This window comes from Thalia democratica, unplaced genomic scaffold, assembly GCF_965202585.1.
Source record: "Thalia democratica unplaced genomic scaffold, ktThaDemo2.hap1.1 HAP1_SCAFFOLD_428, whole genome shotgun sequence".
Taxonomy (NCBI): domain Eukaryota; kingdom Metazoa; phylum Chordata; class Thaliacea; order Salpida; family Salpidae; genus Thalia; species Thalia democratica.
The window spans coordinates 1-14,081 of NW_028139489.1; the positions used below are offsets into that span (position 1 = coordinate 1).

The 14,081-nt window shown below is 29.1% G+C and overlaps 3 protein-coding genes across 3 annotated transcripts; all 3 read left to right on the forward strand.

Moving 5' to 3' along the window:
* Positions 1-75: 75 nt before the first annotated feature.
* Positions 76-1,380, forward strand: LOC145846387 (nuclear RNA export factor 1-like). The gene is made up of 2 exons (XM_082953199.1): positions 76-257; positions 387-1,380. Exons 1-2 carry the CDS (start codon positions 76-78, stop codon positions 1,378-1,380), a joined length of 1,176 nt encoding a protein of 391 aa, XP_082809325.1.
* Positions 1,381-5,060: 3,680 nt separating this feature from the next.
* On the forward strand, positions 5,061-6,974 carry LOC145846388 (nuclear RNA export factor 1-like). Its single transcript, XM_082953200.1, has 3 exons — positions 5,061-5,095; positions 5,381-5,851; positions 5,981-6,974. The coding sequence occupies exons 1-3, from the start codon at positions 5,061-5,063 to the stop codon at positions 6,972-6,974; spliced, it is 1,500 nt and encodes a 499-aa protein (XP_082809326.1).
* Positions 6,975-11,538: 4,564 nt separating this feature from the next.
* On the forward strand, positions 11,539-13,433 carry LOC145846389 (nuclear RNA export factor 1-like). Its single transcript, XM_082953201.1, has 3 exons — positions 11,539-11,573; positions 11,840-12,310; positions 12,440-13,433. The coding sequence occupies exons 1-3, from the start codon at positions 11,539-11,541 to the stop codon at positions 13,431-13,433; spliced, it is 1,500 nt and encodes a 499-aa protein (XP_082809327.1).
* Positions 13,434-14,081: the final 648 nt, after the last annotated feature.

Consider the following 14,081-nt stretch of genomic DNA (forward strand, 5'->3'; position numbering starts at 1 on the left):
TATGTGCTTGGAAAAGGCAAAGCAGATGCGCTGTTGAGTTGCAACCGTCAACTTACCAGCAGTTTCGGTGATGATATGCTGAAAGTAGTTAGGTACACAGCAAAGTCTGATGTTTACCGTGACGAGCAACTAGAAAGCATTAAGCAGTGCATCAAAAGCCGGGTCTATTTAGAACAAGGCGTTCTTGACTTGAGCGGTCTCAGCTTTGACAAAACTCTGAAGAAGCAAGGTATCAGAACTAACCTGCATAGAAGCGAGTATTTTACAATTATTGTAAAAACATTAGATTCGCTGTTCAGAGGAAGTGATCAAAATAAAAGAATCACAACATTAAATTTAGAAAAAAATAACTTAAGTTATAAATCAATTGGCTTTCTCAAAAACAGCCTCATTGATATGTTTCCCAATATTAACCGTCTCTCAGTTGCTGAAAATCACATTAAAATTGTAAAAGATTTGAAAGCATTAAGAGATTGGAATTTAATTGAGCTTAAGTTATACGATAGTCGTCAAGATGCAACTGTAAATGATATAAGCAACTGGCGGAAACTCTTTCCAGACTTGATCAAACTTAACTTCAGAGATTATGAGCCTCCAGTTAAAATAGATGTTGCAGAGTATGAAATACCAAAAACTATGGGAAGCAACTTTATGCTGCTTTCTGATAGTGCAAAAGAAGTGTTCATCAATCATGTCAAAAACTTATTCAGTTGCCTTGACAAAGTAAAAACCTCAGATGATGCAAGCAACTTTTACTGTAAAGATTCACAGTTTAGCTTGACAATTTCTAGCAATGATAAAGATTGTACAATGAAAAAATACTTGGAAGTGTGCAAGGAGTGCACACCAAACAACCGACAGAAAGTCAGAGTCGGTTGTAATAAGTCCGATTCCAAAAAGTATTACTTTGGGAGAGAGGAAATTGTGAAAGCGTTGCGCAAGCTACCCTTATCAAAACACATCATGGACAGCTTTGTTTGTGATGTCACGTTCTGCTCTAGTGAGTTCATCAGTTACGTTATCAGCGGCACTTTTGAAGAAGCCGGTGGTAAAGTTCGCGCCTTCACCAGAAGCATATCCTGCGCAATTTCCGCTGAAATTAAATTTACAATACTGAGCGACATGCTCCATATCAGGAACCAATCGGTCGCCGAAAAGAAAGAAAACGCCGCCAAGGTGGCCGCAATCAACCAGTTGCCACGACCGCCGTGTGACGTGCGAACGGAGATGTTGAAAACTTTCATGAAAGACTCAGGAATGAATGAGAAATATTCGCACGAATGTCTGCACAACAACGGGTGGGATTATGATAAAGCCGGAAGAAATTTTATGGAACTGCACAAAAACAACCACATACCGCTTGAAGCATATCAATTCTAAAATACTGTTAACAAAATAAAAACAAAGAAGCTAAAACGAACTATCGATCTTAACTAAAAGCTTCTTTTCTTGTTATTTTTTCCCTTGATTTTAACAAATTTTTAATTGAGCTCTTTTATTTGTTGTTGTTTTCTTTTACAATTTTAATAAATTTTAATTAAAAAAAAATAAGTTTTTATATTATCAATAAGTATAAGCTAAAAAATGATCTAAGTAAAATAAAAGTTTTCACTGATATATCCGCAGAAAAGAATGCGAAAACCTTTGATAGAAGAGTTTTTTATGCAAAGAAATTGATGTTTAGTATTAATTATCATAAAATAATATCTAATACAATAGAAATAAATTACAATAAATGAATTATTTTATATAAAAATAATACTTAGATTGCCTACTCCAAAACTATTTCATTTGCATTAAAACATCAAGGTCATATAATATAAAAAATAAGGCTTTACTGTAACTCAATCATTTTAAATATCATACTTTCGTTTGGATACTTTCAGTTTATTATTATTATAGATAAATAGTTTAATTTAGACTACAGTCTAATATTTTAAGAAATAAAAGTGTTTGCACTGATAAATCCCATTGGTCATGTTTGAAAATAAACTGAACCGAGATTTGGCAAAATTTAGTTTTTTATTGAATATAAGACTGACATGTATAAAATTAAACAAAAACTAGAGGACGGCTTTCGATATTTGTGCAAAAGCTTATGCAATTTAGTTTTGTACTAGCTTAAATAGTTATATTTAGTTAGTTAAGTTTAGTATTCTGTCCTGGACATGACATTAAACTGTATCCTGGTGTATGACTCAATAACCGAAAGGTTTTTTCGTACATCAGGTCCTAGGACCAAATATTTGAGCGCTTTTTTTTTTCGTACGTTCAATATTGTTAATTGTATAAAAAATTGTTTGTTCAAGTTCTAAAGTTGACCATGTTTTTATTATACTTTAGTATCTAAAAATAAATAGATATGATTTGGCTAGTACAATAAAAAAATAGTTTTACCTTTGAAAAAAATAATACATGAAAATTTATAAAAACTTATTGTTTATTAAAAGTTAAGCAAAAAAAGTCAGAACGTTGCTAGAAGTTACTTGCATTATTTATTGTTTTAACCCTGAGTACTGGTGCCAGACAAAAAAATGGCCATATTCGAATACTGACGCAATTGCCACTAGTTGGCGCAGTTTTTGTATAAATAGTTGAACTTATCAAATTTTTTTCATTTGAGCTTAGCAGTCATGAGAGCAACATGTAAGTTTTAGTTTGTACGGAAGCTTACGTAAATTAGTTTTTTACTAGCTGAAATAGTCTTAAAGTTTAATATTGTTATTTTATATGAAAAATTGTTTGTTCAAGTTCTAAAGTTGACCATGTTTTTATTATACTTTAGTATCTAAAAATAAATAGATATGATTTGGCTAGTACAATAAAAAAATAGTTTTACCTTTGAAAAAAATAATACATGAAAATTTATAAAAACTTATTGTTTATTAAAAGTTAAGCAAAAAAAGTCAGAACGTTGCTAGAAGTTACTTGCATTATTTATTGTTTTAACCCTGAGTACTGGTGCCAGACAAAAAAATGGCCATATTCGAATACTGACGCAATTGCCACTAGTTGGCGCAGTTTTTGTATAAATAGTTGAACTTATCAAATTTTTTTCATTTGAGCTTAGCAGTCATGAGAGCAACATGTAAGTTTTAGTTTGTACGGAAGCTTACGTAAATTAGTTTTTTACTAGCTGAAATAGTCTTAAAGTTTAATATTGTTATTTTATATGAAAAATTGTTTGTTCAAGTTCTAAAGTTGACCATGTTTTTATTATACTTTAGTATCTAAAAATAAATAGATATGATTTGGCTAGTACAATAACAAAATAGTTTTACCTTTGAAAAAAATAATACATGAAAGTTTATAAAAACTCATTGTTTATTAAAAGTTAAGCAAAAAAAGTCAGACAAGTTTAATTTTGTTAACAAACCAAGGCACTTTTTGTTTGTTTTTAGTTTACATTATGATTAGGTTAGAATTAAAGCTAGCTAAAAGTGTATTGTATTAAGTGATAGATATCACTTGATGACTTTGATAAAATAGTTAGAAAAAATATAATTATAATATAATGTAAGATTAATATGACAAAGTTGTTTAATATAAAAACCTATAGTTATTGAGACGACAGGTTTAAGAAAATTCTCGAGAAAGGACATTTAAATTATAATTTAGTACTTATAACTAAATCATACTTGTAAATTAGTATTTTAGAGTAGTATTGCATCAGATATTCAGTCTAATTATAGCAGCACACCAAATAATAATTTATGTAAAATTTAGTTTGTGTTAAAAGCTTAAGTTAATTATGCTTCTTTTAACTTAAATAATTTTAAAGTTTAATGTTATAACTACAATTGTTTTAAAAATTATAAAACTATATTTGTTACTTATAGTTAGTATTGTGGGATTTAAAATATAACAAAGCAAGTTTCAAACTGAATTTACTCGTTATTTTAACAGTTTTTAACAGTTATTAACAGTTTATAATTACATTAACACAAATTAATTATGTAATTTTAAACTTTTGATCTTACTTAATTGATCTTACTTTTTATCTTACTCTGATAAAACCTAAAGCTACTTAATTAACGTTTATGATATAATTAGTTGCTAACAAAAGTAGTTGATAAGTATTAGCTGAAACATGTTTTACTTTTTTGCACAATAAAAATGGTTTTATGATACATGTCTCTAATTTTTATTTAATATATGTATTTTAGAAAAATGAATAGATGACTGTACTTAAACTAACTAGTGGCGTATTTTCAGAACAGCTTAGTAACATATAACGCAAATAAATAATGACAAATATGGAAGATTTACTGTCAAAAATGAAAAACATTACAGTTCAAAAGAAAAGTATTCAATTATATAAACCACCTAAAAGCAGAGGTAATGTTTACAGTGTTCTTATAAAATTATTAAGATGTTTTTTCTTACCGTTATTAAGTTATATAAGTTTTTAAGTTACCTAGGTAAATGTGTTTTTATAATATTTTTAGTCATGTAAATTAGCTAAACGTCGAAACAAACTATTTTTCAGAATCTCATAAAAAAAACAATGATCATGATGAAAGACTTAACATCTCATTACATCATGTTGATCACGGAGATTGTTACGAACCTAAGACATTAGAAAAATGTTCTACATCGTACAAAAGTGGTAGAAAACGTTACAAAAACAAAATGAAATGTTACAAAGTCAAGGGTCGTCTAGGAAAACAAAGGTTTTAATTAACAACTAGTTTAAATAGAATTAAGTTGAGTTATTTAAAAATGAAATTGAAAGTTGGTTATTTACAAAGTTAGCTTGAATACAAATATTGAATCGCAATGTTTTTAAATTATTTATTCAACAGTAGTTTGTTTTTCTCAATACTATACTTATGATATTCTATTTTATATTTAAATTTGAGACTACAGTAACTCAGGTTTTATAAATTGTTTGTAACGCTTTATAGACCGTTCCTCATGAATGGTATATTTTTACGATTTGATAATGAAACTTTTAAATTGTTAAACAAAAACTATTTTAAAGGAAAACAGTTTATGACCGCCTTGGAAAACGACGACCACAAAATAATAATGATATAGATAATGACGGTTGTGTCATTATGAAGGGAGACTTATACGCTCACAAAAAGAAATTGTAAGTTGTTGTTTGTTTTTTTTAAACTTATTTTTCGTATAATTGAAATATTAAGTTTTTGTACTTTTTTATTATACGTAAACTCTTAAGACTAATAATAAAAATAACTAAAACATTTATCAAAATATAATATTGAATAAAAATGCAATTGTTTTGAGTACAAGGTTTTGGTTATGAGTACAAGGTTTTACTACCTTGTAAAACAAAACTTTAATGTATTAAATTTCACAGTGACCCGTTGAGCCGAAACAGAGGATCAATAATAAGAAAGTTTAAAATTGACAGGAGAGAAAATATCAAAATATCTCCTGCCGCAATCAAAAACAACTTCAACAACATCAATAAGTCAAAAGTTGATGTAGAAAACGCCTGGTACCAAATAAAAGTATTTCGAGGCGCAGATGAAGTTGAATCTCAATTGATTGAAAAAATGAGTAAAATTATTGATGCTCCCATAGAATACAGGCAGTATCACGTTTTCAACGGTGATGCTAGTTTCTATGTGCTTGGAAAAGGCAAAGCAGATGCGCTGTTGAGTTGCAACCGTCAACTTACCAGCAGTTTCGGTGATGATATGCTGAAAGTAGTTAGGTACACAGCAAAGTCTGATGTTTACCGTGACGAGCAACTAGAAAGCATTAAGCAGTGCATCAAAAGCCGGGTCTATTTAGAACAAGGCGTTCTTGACTTGAGCGGTCTCAGCTTTGACAAAACTCTGAAGAAGCAAGGTATCAGAATTAACCTGCATAGAAGCGAGTATTTTACAATTATTGTAAAAACATTAGATTCGCTGTTCAGAGGAAGTGATCAAAATAAAAGAATCACAACATTAAATTTAGAAAAAAATAACTTAAGTTATAAATCAATTGGCTTTCTCAAAAACAGCCTCATTGATATGTTTCCTAATATTAACCGTCTCTCAGTTGCTGAAAATCACATTAAAATTGTAAAAGATTTGAAAGCATTAAGAGATTGGAATTTAATTGAGCTTAAGTTATACGATAGCCGTCAAGATGCAACTGTAAATGATATAAGCAACTGGCGGAAACTCTTTCCAGACTTGATCAAACTTAACTGCAGAGATTATGAGCCTCCAGTTAAAATAGATGTTGCAGAGTATGAAATACCAAAAACTATGGGAAGCAACTTTATGCTGCTTTCTGATAGTGCAAAAGAAGTGTTCATCAATCATGTCAAAAACTTATTCAGTTGCCTTGACAAAGTAAAAACCTCAGATGATGCAAGCAACTTTTACTGTAAAGATTCACAGTTTAGCTTGACAATTTCTAGCAATGATAAAGATTGTACAATGAAAAAATACTTGGAAGTGTGCAAGGAGTGCACACCAAACAACCGACAGAAAGTCAGAGTCGGTTGTAATAAGTCCGATTCCAAAAAGTATTACTTTGGGAGAGAGGAAATTGTGAAAGCGTTGCGCAAGCTACCCTTATCAAAACACATTATGGACAGCTTTGTTTGTGATGTCACGTTCTGCTCTAGTGAGTTCATCAGTTACGTTATCAGCGGCACTTTTGAAGAAGCCGGTGGTAAAGTTCGCGCCTTCACCAGAAGCATATCCTGCGCAATTTCCGCTGAAATTAAATTTACAATACTGAGCGACATGCTCCATATCAGGAACCAATCGGTCGCCGAAAAGAAAGAAAACGCCGCCAAGGTGGCCGCAATCAACCAGTTGCCACGACCGCCGTGTGACGTGCGAACGGAGATGTTGAAAACTTTCATGAAAGACTCAGGAATGAACGAGAAATATTCGCACGAATGTCTGCACAACAACGGGTGGGATTATGATAAAGCCGGAAGAAATTTTATGGAACTGCACAAAAACAACCACATACCGCTTGAAGCATATCAATTCTAAAATACTGTTAACAAAATAAAAACAAAGAAGCTAAAACGAACTATCGATCTTAACTAAAAGCTTCTTTTCTTGTTATTTTTTCCCTTGATTTTAACAAATTTTTAATTGAGCTCTTTTATTTGTTGTTGTTTTCTTTTACAATTTTAATAAATTTTAATTAAAAAAAAATAAGTTTTTATATTATCAATAAGTATAAGCTAAAAAATGATCTAAGTAAAATAAAAGTTTTCACTGATATATCCGCAGAAAAGAATGCGAAAACCTTTGATAGAAGAGTTTTTTATGCAAAGAAATTGATGTTTAGTATTAATTATCATAAAATAATATCTAATACAATAGAAATAAATTACAATAAATGAATTATTTTATATAAAAATAATACTTAGATTGCCTACTCCAAAACTATTTCATTTGCATTAAAACATCAAGGTCATATAATATAAAACATAAGGCTTTACTGTAACTCAATCATTTTAAATATCATACTTTCGTTTGGATACTTTCAGTTTATTATTATTATAGATAAATAGTTTAATTTAGACTACAGTCTAATATTTTAAGAAATAAAAGTGTTTGCACTGATAAATCCCATTGGTCATGTTTGAAAATAAACTGAACCTAGATTTGGCAAAATTTAGTTTTTTATTGAATATAAGACTGACATGTATAAAATTAAACAAAAACTAGAGGACGGCTTTCGATATTTGTGCAAAAGCTTATGCAATTTAGTTTTGTACTAGCTTAAATAGTTATATTTAGTTAGTTAAGTTTAGTATTCTGTCCTGGACATGACATTAAACTGTATCCTGGTGTATGACTCAATAACCGAAAGGTTTTTTCGTACATCAGGTCCTAGGACCAAATATTTGAGCGCTTTTTTTTTTCGTACGTTCAATATTGTTAATTGTATAAAAAATTGTTTGTTCAAGTTCTAAAGTTGACCATGTTTTTATTATACTTTAGTATCTAAAAATAAATAGATATGATTTGGCTAGTACAATAAAAAAATAGTTTTACCTTTGAAAAAAATAATACATGAAAATTTATAAAAACTTATTGTTTATTAAAAGTTAAGCAAAAAAAGTCAGAACGTTGCTAGAAGTTACTTGCATTATTTATTGTTTTAACCCTGAGTACTGGTGCCAGACAAAAAAATGGCCATATTCGAATACTGACGCAATTGCCACTAGTTGGCGCAGTTTTTGTATAAATAGTTGAACTTATCAATTTTTTTTCATTTGAGCTTAGCAGTCATGAGAGCAACATGTAAGTTTTAGTTTGTACGGAAGCTTACGTAAATTAGTTTTTTACTAGCTGAAATAGTCTTAAAGTTTAATATTGTTATTTTATATGAAAAATTGTTTGTTCAAGTTCTAAAGTTGACCATGTTTTTATTATACTTTAGTATCTAAAAATAAATAGATATGATTTGGCTAGTACAATAAAAAAATAGTTTTACCTTTGAAAAAAATAATACATGAAAATTTATAAAAACTTATTGTTTATTAAAAGTTAAGCAAAAAAAGTCAGAACGTTGCTAGAAGTTACTTGCATTATTTATTGTTTTAACCCTGAGTACTGGTGCCAGACAAAAAAATGGCCATATTCGAATACTGACGCAATTGCCACTAGTTGGCGCAGTTTTTGTATAAATAGTTGAACTTATCAAATTTTTTTCATTTGAGCTTAGCAGTCATGAGAGCAACATGTAAGTTTTAGTTTGTACGGAAGCTTACGTAAATTAGTTTTTTACTAGCTGAAATAGTCTTAAAGTTTAATATTGTTATTTTATATGAAAAATTGTTTGTTCAAGTTCTAAAGTTGACCATGTTTTTATTATACTTTAGTATCTAAAAATAAATAGATATGATTTGGCTAGTACAATAAAAAAATAGTTTTACCTTTGAAAAAAATAATACATGAAAATTTATAAAAACTTATTGTTTATTAAAAGTTAAGCAAAAAAAGTCAGAACGTTGCTAGAAGTTACTTGCATTATTTATTGTTTTAACCCTGAGTACTGGTGCCAGACAAAAAAATGGCCATATTCGAATACTGACGCAATTGCCACTAGTTGGCGCAGTTTTTGTATAAATAGTTGAACTTATCAATTTTTTTTCATTTGAGCTTAGCAGTCATGAGAGCAACATGTAAGTTTTAGTTTGTACGGAAGCTTACGTAAATTAGTTTTTTACTAGCTGAAATAGTCTTAAAGTTTAATATTGTTATTTTATATGAAAAATTGTTTGTTCAAGTTCTAAAGTTGACCATGTTTTTATTATACTTTAGTATCTAAAAATAAATAGATATGATTTGGCTAGTACAATAAAAAAATAGTTTTACCTTTGAAAAAAATAATACATGAAAATTTATAAAAACTTATTGTTTATTAAAAGTTAAGCAAAAAAAGTCAGAACGTTGCTAGAAGTTACTTGCATTATTTATTGTTTTAACCCTGAGTACTGGTGCCAGACAAAAAAATGGCCATATTCGAATACTGACGCAATTGCCACTAGTTGGCGCAGTTTTTGTATAAATAGTTGAACTTATCAAATTTTTTTCATTTGAGCTTAGCAGTCATGAGAGCAACATGTAAGTTTTAGTTTGTACGGAAGCTTACGTAAATTAGTTTTTTACTAGCTGAAATAGTCTTAAAGTTTAATATTGTTATTTTATATGAAAAATTGTTTGTTCAAGTTCTAAAGTTGACCATGTTTTTATTATACTTTAGTATCTAAAAATAAATAGATATGATTTGGCTAGTACAATAACAAAATAGTTTTACCTTTGAAAAAAATAATACATGAAAGTTTATAAAAACTCATTGTTTATTAAAAGTTAAGCAAAAAAAGTCAGACAAGTTTAATTTTGTTAACAAACCAAGGCACTTTTTGTTTGTTTTTAGTTTACATTATGATTAGGTTAGAATTAAAGCTAGCTAAAAGTGTATTGTATTAAGTGATAGATATCACTTGATGACTTTGATAAAATAGTTAGAAAAAATATAATTATAATATAATGTAAGATTAATATGACAAAGTTGTTTAATATAAAAACCTATAGTTATTGAGACGACAGGTTTAAGAAAATTCTCGAGAAAGGACATTTAAATTATAATTTAGTACTTATAACTAAATCATACTTGTAAATTAGTATTTTAGAGTAGTATTGCATCAGATATTCAGTCTAATTATAGCAGCACACCAAATAATAATTTATGTAAAATTTAGTTTGTGTTAAAAGCTTAAGTTAATTATGCTTCTTTTAACTTAAATAATTTTAAAGTTTAATGTTATAACTACAATTGTTTTAAAAATTATAAAACTATATTTGTTACTTATAGTTAGTATTGTGGGATTTAAAATATAACAAAGCAAGTTTCAAACTGAATTTACTCGTTATTTTAACAGTTTTTAACAGTTATTAACAGTTTATAATTACATTAACACAAATTAATTATGTAATTTTAAACTTTTGATCTTACTTAATTGATCTTACTTTTTATCTTACTCTGATAAAACCTAAAGCTACTTAATTAACGTTTATGATATAATTAGTTGCTAACAAAAGTAGTTGATAAGTATTAGCTGAAACATGTTTTACTTTTTTGCACAATAAAAATGGTTTTATGATACATGTCTCTAATTTTTATTTAATATATGTATTTTAGAAAAATGAATAGATGACTGTACTTAAACTAACTAGTGGCGTATTTTCAGAACAGCTTAGTAACATATAACGCAAATAAATAATGACAAATATGGAAGATTTACTGTCAAAAATGAAAAACATTACAGTTCAAAAGAAAAGTATTCAATTATATAAACCACCTAAAAGCAGAGGTAATGTTTACAGTGTTCTTATAAAATTATTAAGATGTTTTTTCTTACCGTTATTAAGTTATATAAGTTTTTAAGTTACCTAGGTAAATGTGTTTTTATAATATTTTTAGTCATGTAAATTAGCTAAACGTCGAAACAAACTATTTTTCAGAATCTCATAAAAAAAACAATGATCATGATGAAAGACTTAACATCTCATTACATCATGTTGATCACGGAGATTGTTACGAACCTAAGACATTAGAAAAATGTTCTACATCGTACAAAAGTGGTAGAAAACGTTACAAAAACAAAATGAAATGTTACAAAGTCAAGGGTCGTCTAGGAAAACAAAGGTTTTAATTAACAACTAGTTTAAATAGAATTAAGTTGAGTTATTTAAAAATGAAATTGAAAGTTGGTTATTTACAAAGTTAGCTTGAATACAAATATTGAATCGCAATGTTTTTAAATTATTTATTCAACAGTAGTTTGTTTTTCTCAATACTATACTTATGATATTCTATTTTATATTTAAATTTGAGACTACAGTAACTCAGGTTTTATAAATTGTTTGTAACGCTTTATAGACCGTTCCTCATGAATGGTATATTTTTTCGATTTGATAATGAAACTTTTAAATTGTTAAACAAAAACTATTTTAAAGGAAAACAGTTTATGACCGCCTTGGAAAACGACGACCACAAAATAATAATGATATAGATAATGACGGTTGTGTCATTATGAAGGGAGACTTATACGCTCACAAAAAGAAATTGTAAGTTGTTGTTTGTTTTTTTTTAAACTTATTTTTCGTATAATTGAAATATTAAGTTTTTGTACTTTTTTATTATACGTAAACTCTTAAGACTAATAATAAAAATAACTAAAACATTTATCAAAATATAATATTGAATAAAAATTCAATTGTTTTGAGTACAAGGTTTTACTACCTTGTAAAACAAAACTTTAATGTATTAAATTTCACAGTGACCCGTTGAGCCGAAACAGAGGATCAATAATAAGAAAGTTTAAAATTGACAGGAGAGAAAATATCAAAATATCTCCTGCCGCAATCAAAAACAACTTCAACAACATCAATAAGTCAAAAGTTGATGTAGAAAACGCCTGGTACCAAATAAAAGTATTTCGAGGCGCAGATGAAGTTGAATCTCAATTGATTGAAAAAATGAGTAAAATTATTGATGCTCCCATAGAATACAGGCAGTATCACGTTTTCAACGGTGATGCTAGTTTCTATGTGCTTGGAAAAGGCAAAGCAGATGCGCTGTTGAGTTGCAACCGTCAACTTACCAGCAGTTTCGGTGATGATATGCTGAAAGTAGTTAGGTACACAGCAAAGTCTGATGTTTACCGTGACGAGCAACTAGAAAGCATTAAGCAGTGCATCAAAAGCCGGGTCTATTTAGAACAAGGCGTTCTTGACTTGAGCGGTCTCAGCTTTGACAAAACTCTGAAGAAGCAAGGTATCAGAATTAACCTGCATAGAAGCGAGTATTTTACAATTATTGTAAAAACATTAGATTCGCTGTTCAGAGGAAGTGATCAAAATAAAAGAATCACAACATTAAATTTAGAAAAAAATAACTTAAGTTATAAATCAATTGGCTTTCTCAAAAACAGCCTCATTGATATGTTTCCCAATATTAACCGTCTCTCAGTTGCTGAAAATCACATTAAAATTGTAAAAGATTTGAAAGCATTAAGAGATTGGAATTTAATTGAGCTTAAGTTATACGATAGCCGTCAAGATGCAACTGTAAATGATATAAGCAACTGGCGGAAACTCTTTCCAGACTTGATCAAACTTAACTGCAGAGATTATGAGCCTCCAGTAAAAATAGATGTTGCAGAGTATGAAATACCAAAAACTATGGGAAGCAACTTTATGCTGCTTTCTGATAGTGCAAAAGAAGTGTTCATCAATCATGTCAAAAACTTATTCAGTTGCCTTGACAAAGTAAAAACCTCAGATGATGCAAGCAACTTTTACTGTAAAGATTCACAGTTTAGCTTGACAATTTCTAGCAATGATAAAGATTGTACAATGAAAAAATACTTGGAAGTGTGCAAGGAGTGCACACCAAACAACCGACAGAAAGTCAGAGTCGGTTGTAATAAGTCCGATTCCAAAAAGTATTACTTTGGGAGAGAGGAAATTGTGAAAGCGTTGCGCAAGCTACCCTTATCAAAACACATTATGGACAGCTTTGTTTGTGATGTCACGTTCTGCTCTAGTGAGTTCATCAGTTACGTTATCAGCGGCACTTTTGAAGAAGCCGGTGGTAAAGTTCGCGCCTTCACCAGAAGCATATCCTGCGCAATTTCCGCTGAAATTAAATTTACAATACTGAGCGACATGCTCCATATCAGGAACCAATCGGTCGCCGAAAAGAAAGAAAACGCCGCCAAGGTGGCCGCAATCAACCAGTTGCCACGACCGCCGTGTGACGTGCGAACGGAGATGTTGAAAACTTTCATGAAAGACTCAGGAATGAACGAGAAATATTCGCACGAATGTCTGCACAACAACGGGTGGGATTATGATAAAGCCGGAAGAAATTTTATGGAACTGCACAAAAACAACCACATACCGCTTGAAGCATATCAATTCTAAAATACTGTTAACAAAATAAAAACAAAGAAGCTAAAACGAACTATCGATCTTAACTAAAAGCTTCTTTTCTTGTTATTTTTTCCCTTGATTTTAACAAATTTTTAATTGAGCTCTTTTATTTGTTGTTGTTTTCTTTTACAATTTTAATAAATTTTAATTAAAAAAAAATAAGTTTTTATATTATCAATAAGTATAAGCTAAAAAATGATCTAAGTAAAATAAAAGTTTTCACTGATATATCCGCAGAAAAGAATGCGAAAACCTTTGATAGAAGAGTTTTTTATGCAAAGAAATTGATGTTTAGTATTAATTATCATAAAATAATATCTAATACAATAGAAATAAATTACAATAAATGAATTATTTTATATAAAAATAATACTTAGATTGCCTACTCCAAAACTATTTCATTTGCATTAAAACATCAAGGTCATATAATATAAAACATAAGGCTTTACTGTAACTCAATCATTTTAAATATCATACTTTCGTTTGGATACTTTCAGTTTATTATTATTATAGATAAATAGTTTAATTTAGACTACAGTCTAATATTTTAAGAAATAAAAGTGTTTGCACTGATAAATCCCATTGGTCATGTTTGAAAATAAACTGAACCTAGATTTGGCAAAATTTAGTTTTTTATTG

Excerpts from the sequence above, each read along its gene's own strand:
- LOC145846387 (XM_082953199.1), top strand. The coding sequence starts at position 76 with ATGCTGAAAGTAGTTAGGTACACAGCAAAGTCTGATGTTTACCGTGAC. Across the intron at positions 258-386 it reads ACTAACCTGCATAGAAGCGA|CCTCATTGATATGTTTCCCA; the intron begins GTATTTTACAAT and ends TCTCAAAAACAG.
- LOC145846388 (XM_082953200.1), top strand. The coding sequence starts at position 5,061 with ATGAAGGGAGACTTATACGCTCACAAAAAGAAATT. Across the intron at positions 5,096-5,380 it reads TACGCTCACAAAAAGAAATT|GAGAGAAAATATCAAAATAT; the intron begins GTAAGTTGTTGT and ends TAAAATTGACAG. Across the intron at positions 5,852-5,980 it reads ATTAACCTGCATAGAAGCGA|CCTCATTGATATGTTTCCTA; the intron begins GTATTTTACAAT and ends TCTCAAAAACAG.
- LOC145846389 (XM_082953201.1), top strand. The coding sequence starts at position 11,539 with ATGAAGGGAGACTTATACGCTCACAAAAAGAAATT. Across the intron at positions 11,574-11,839 it reads TACGCTCACAAAAAGAAATT|GAGAGAAAATATCAAAATAT; the intron begins GTAAGTTGTTGT and ends TAAAATTGACAG. Across the intron at positions 12,311-12,439 it reads ATTAACCTGCATAGAAGCGA|CCTCATTGATATGTTTCCCA; the intron begins GTATTTTACAAT and ends TCTCAAAAACAG.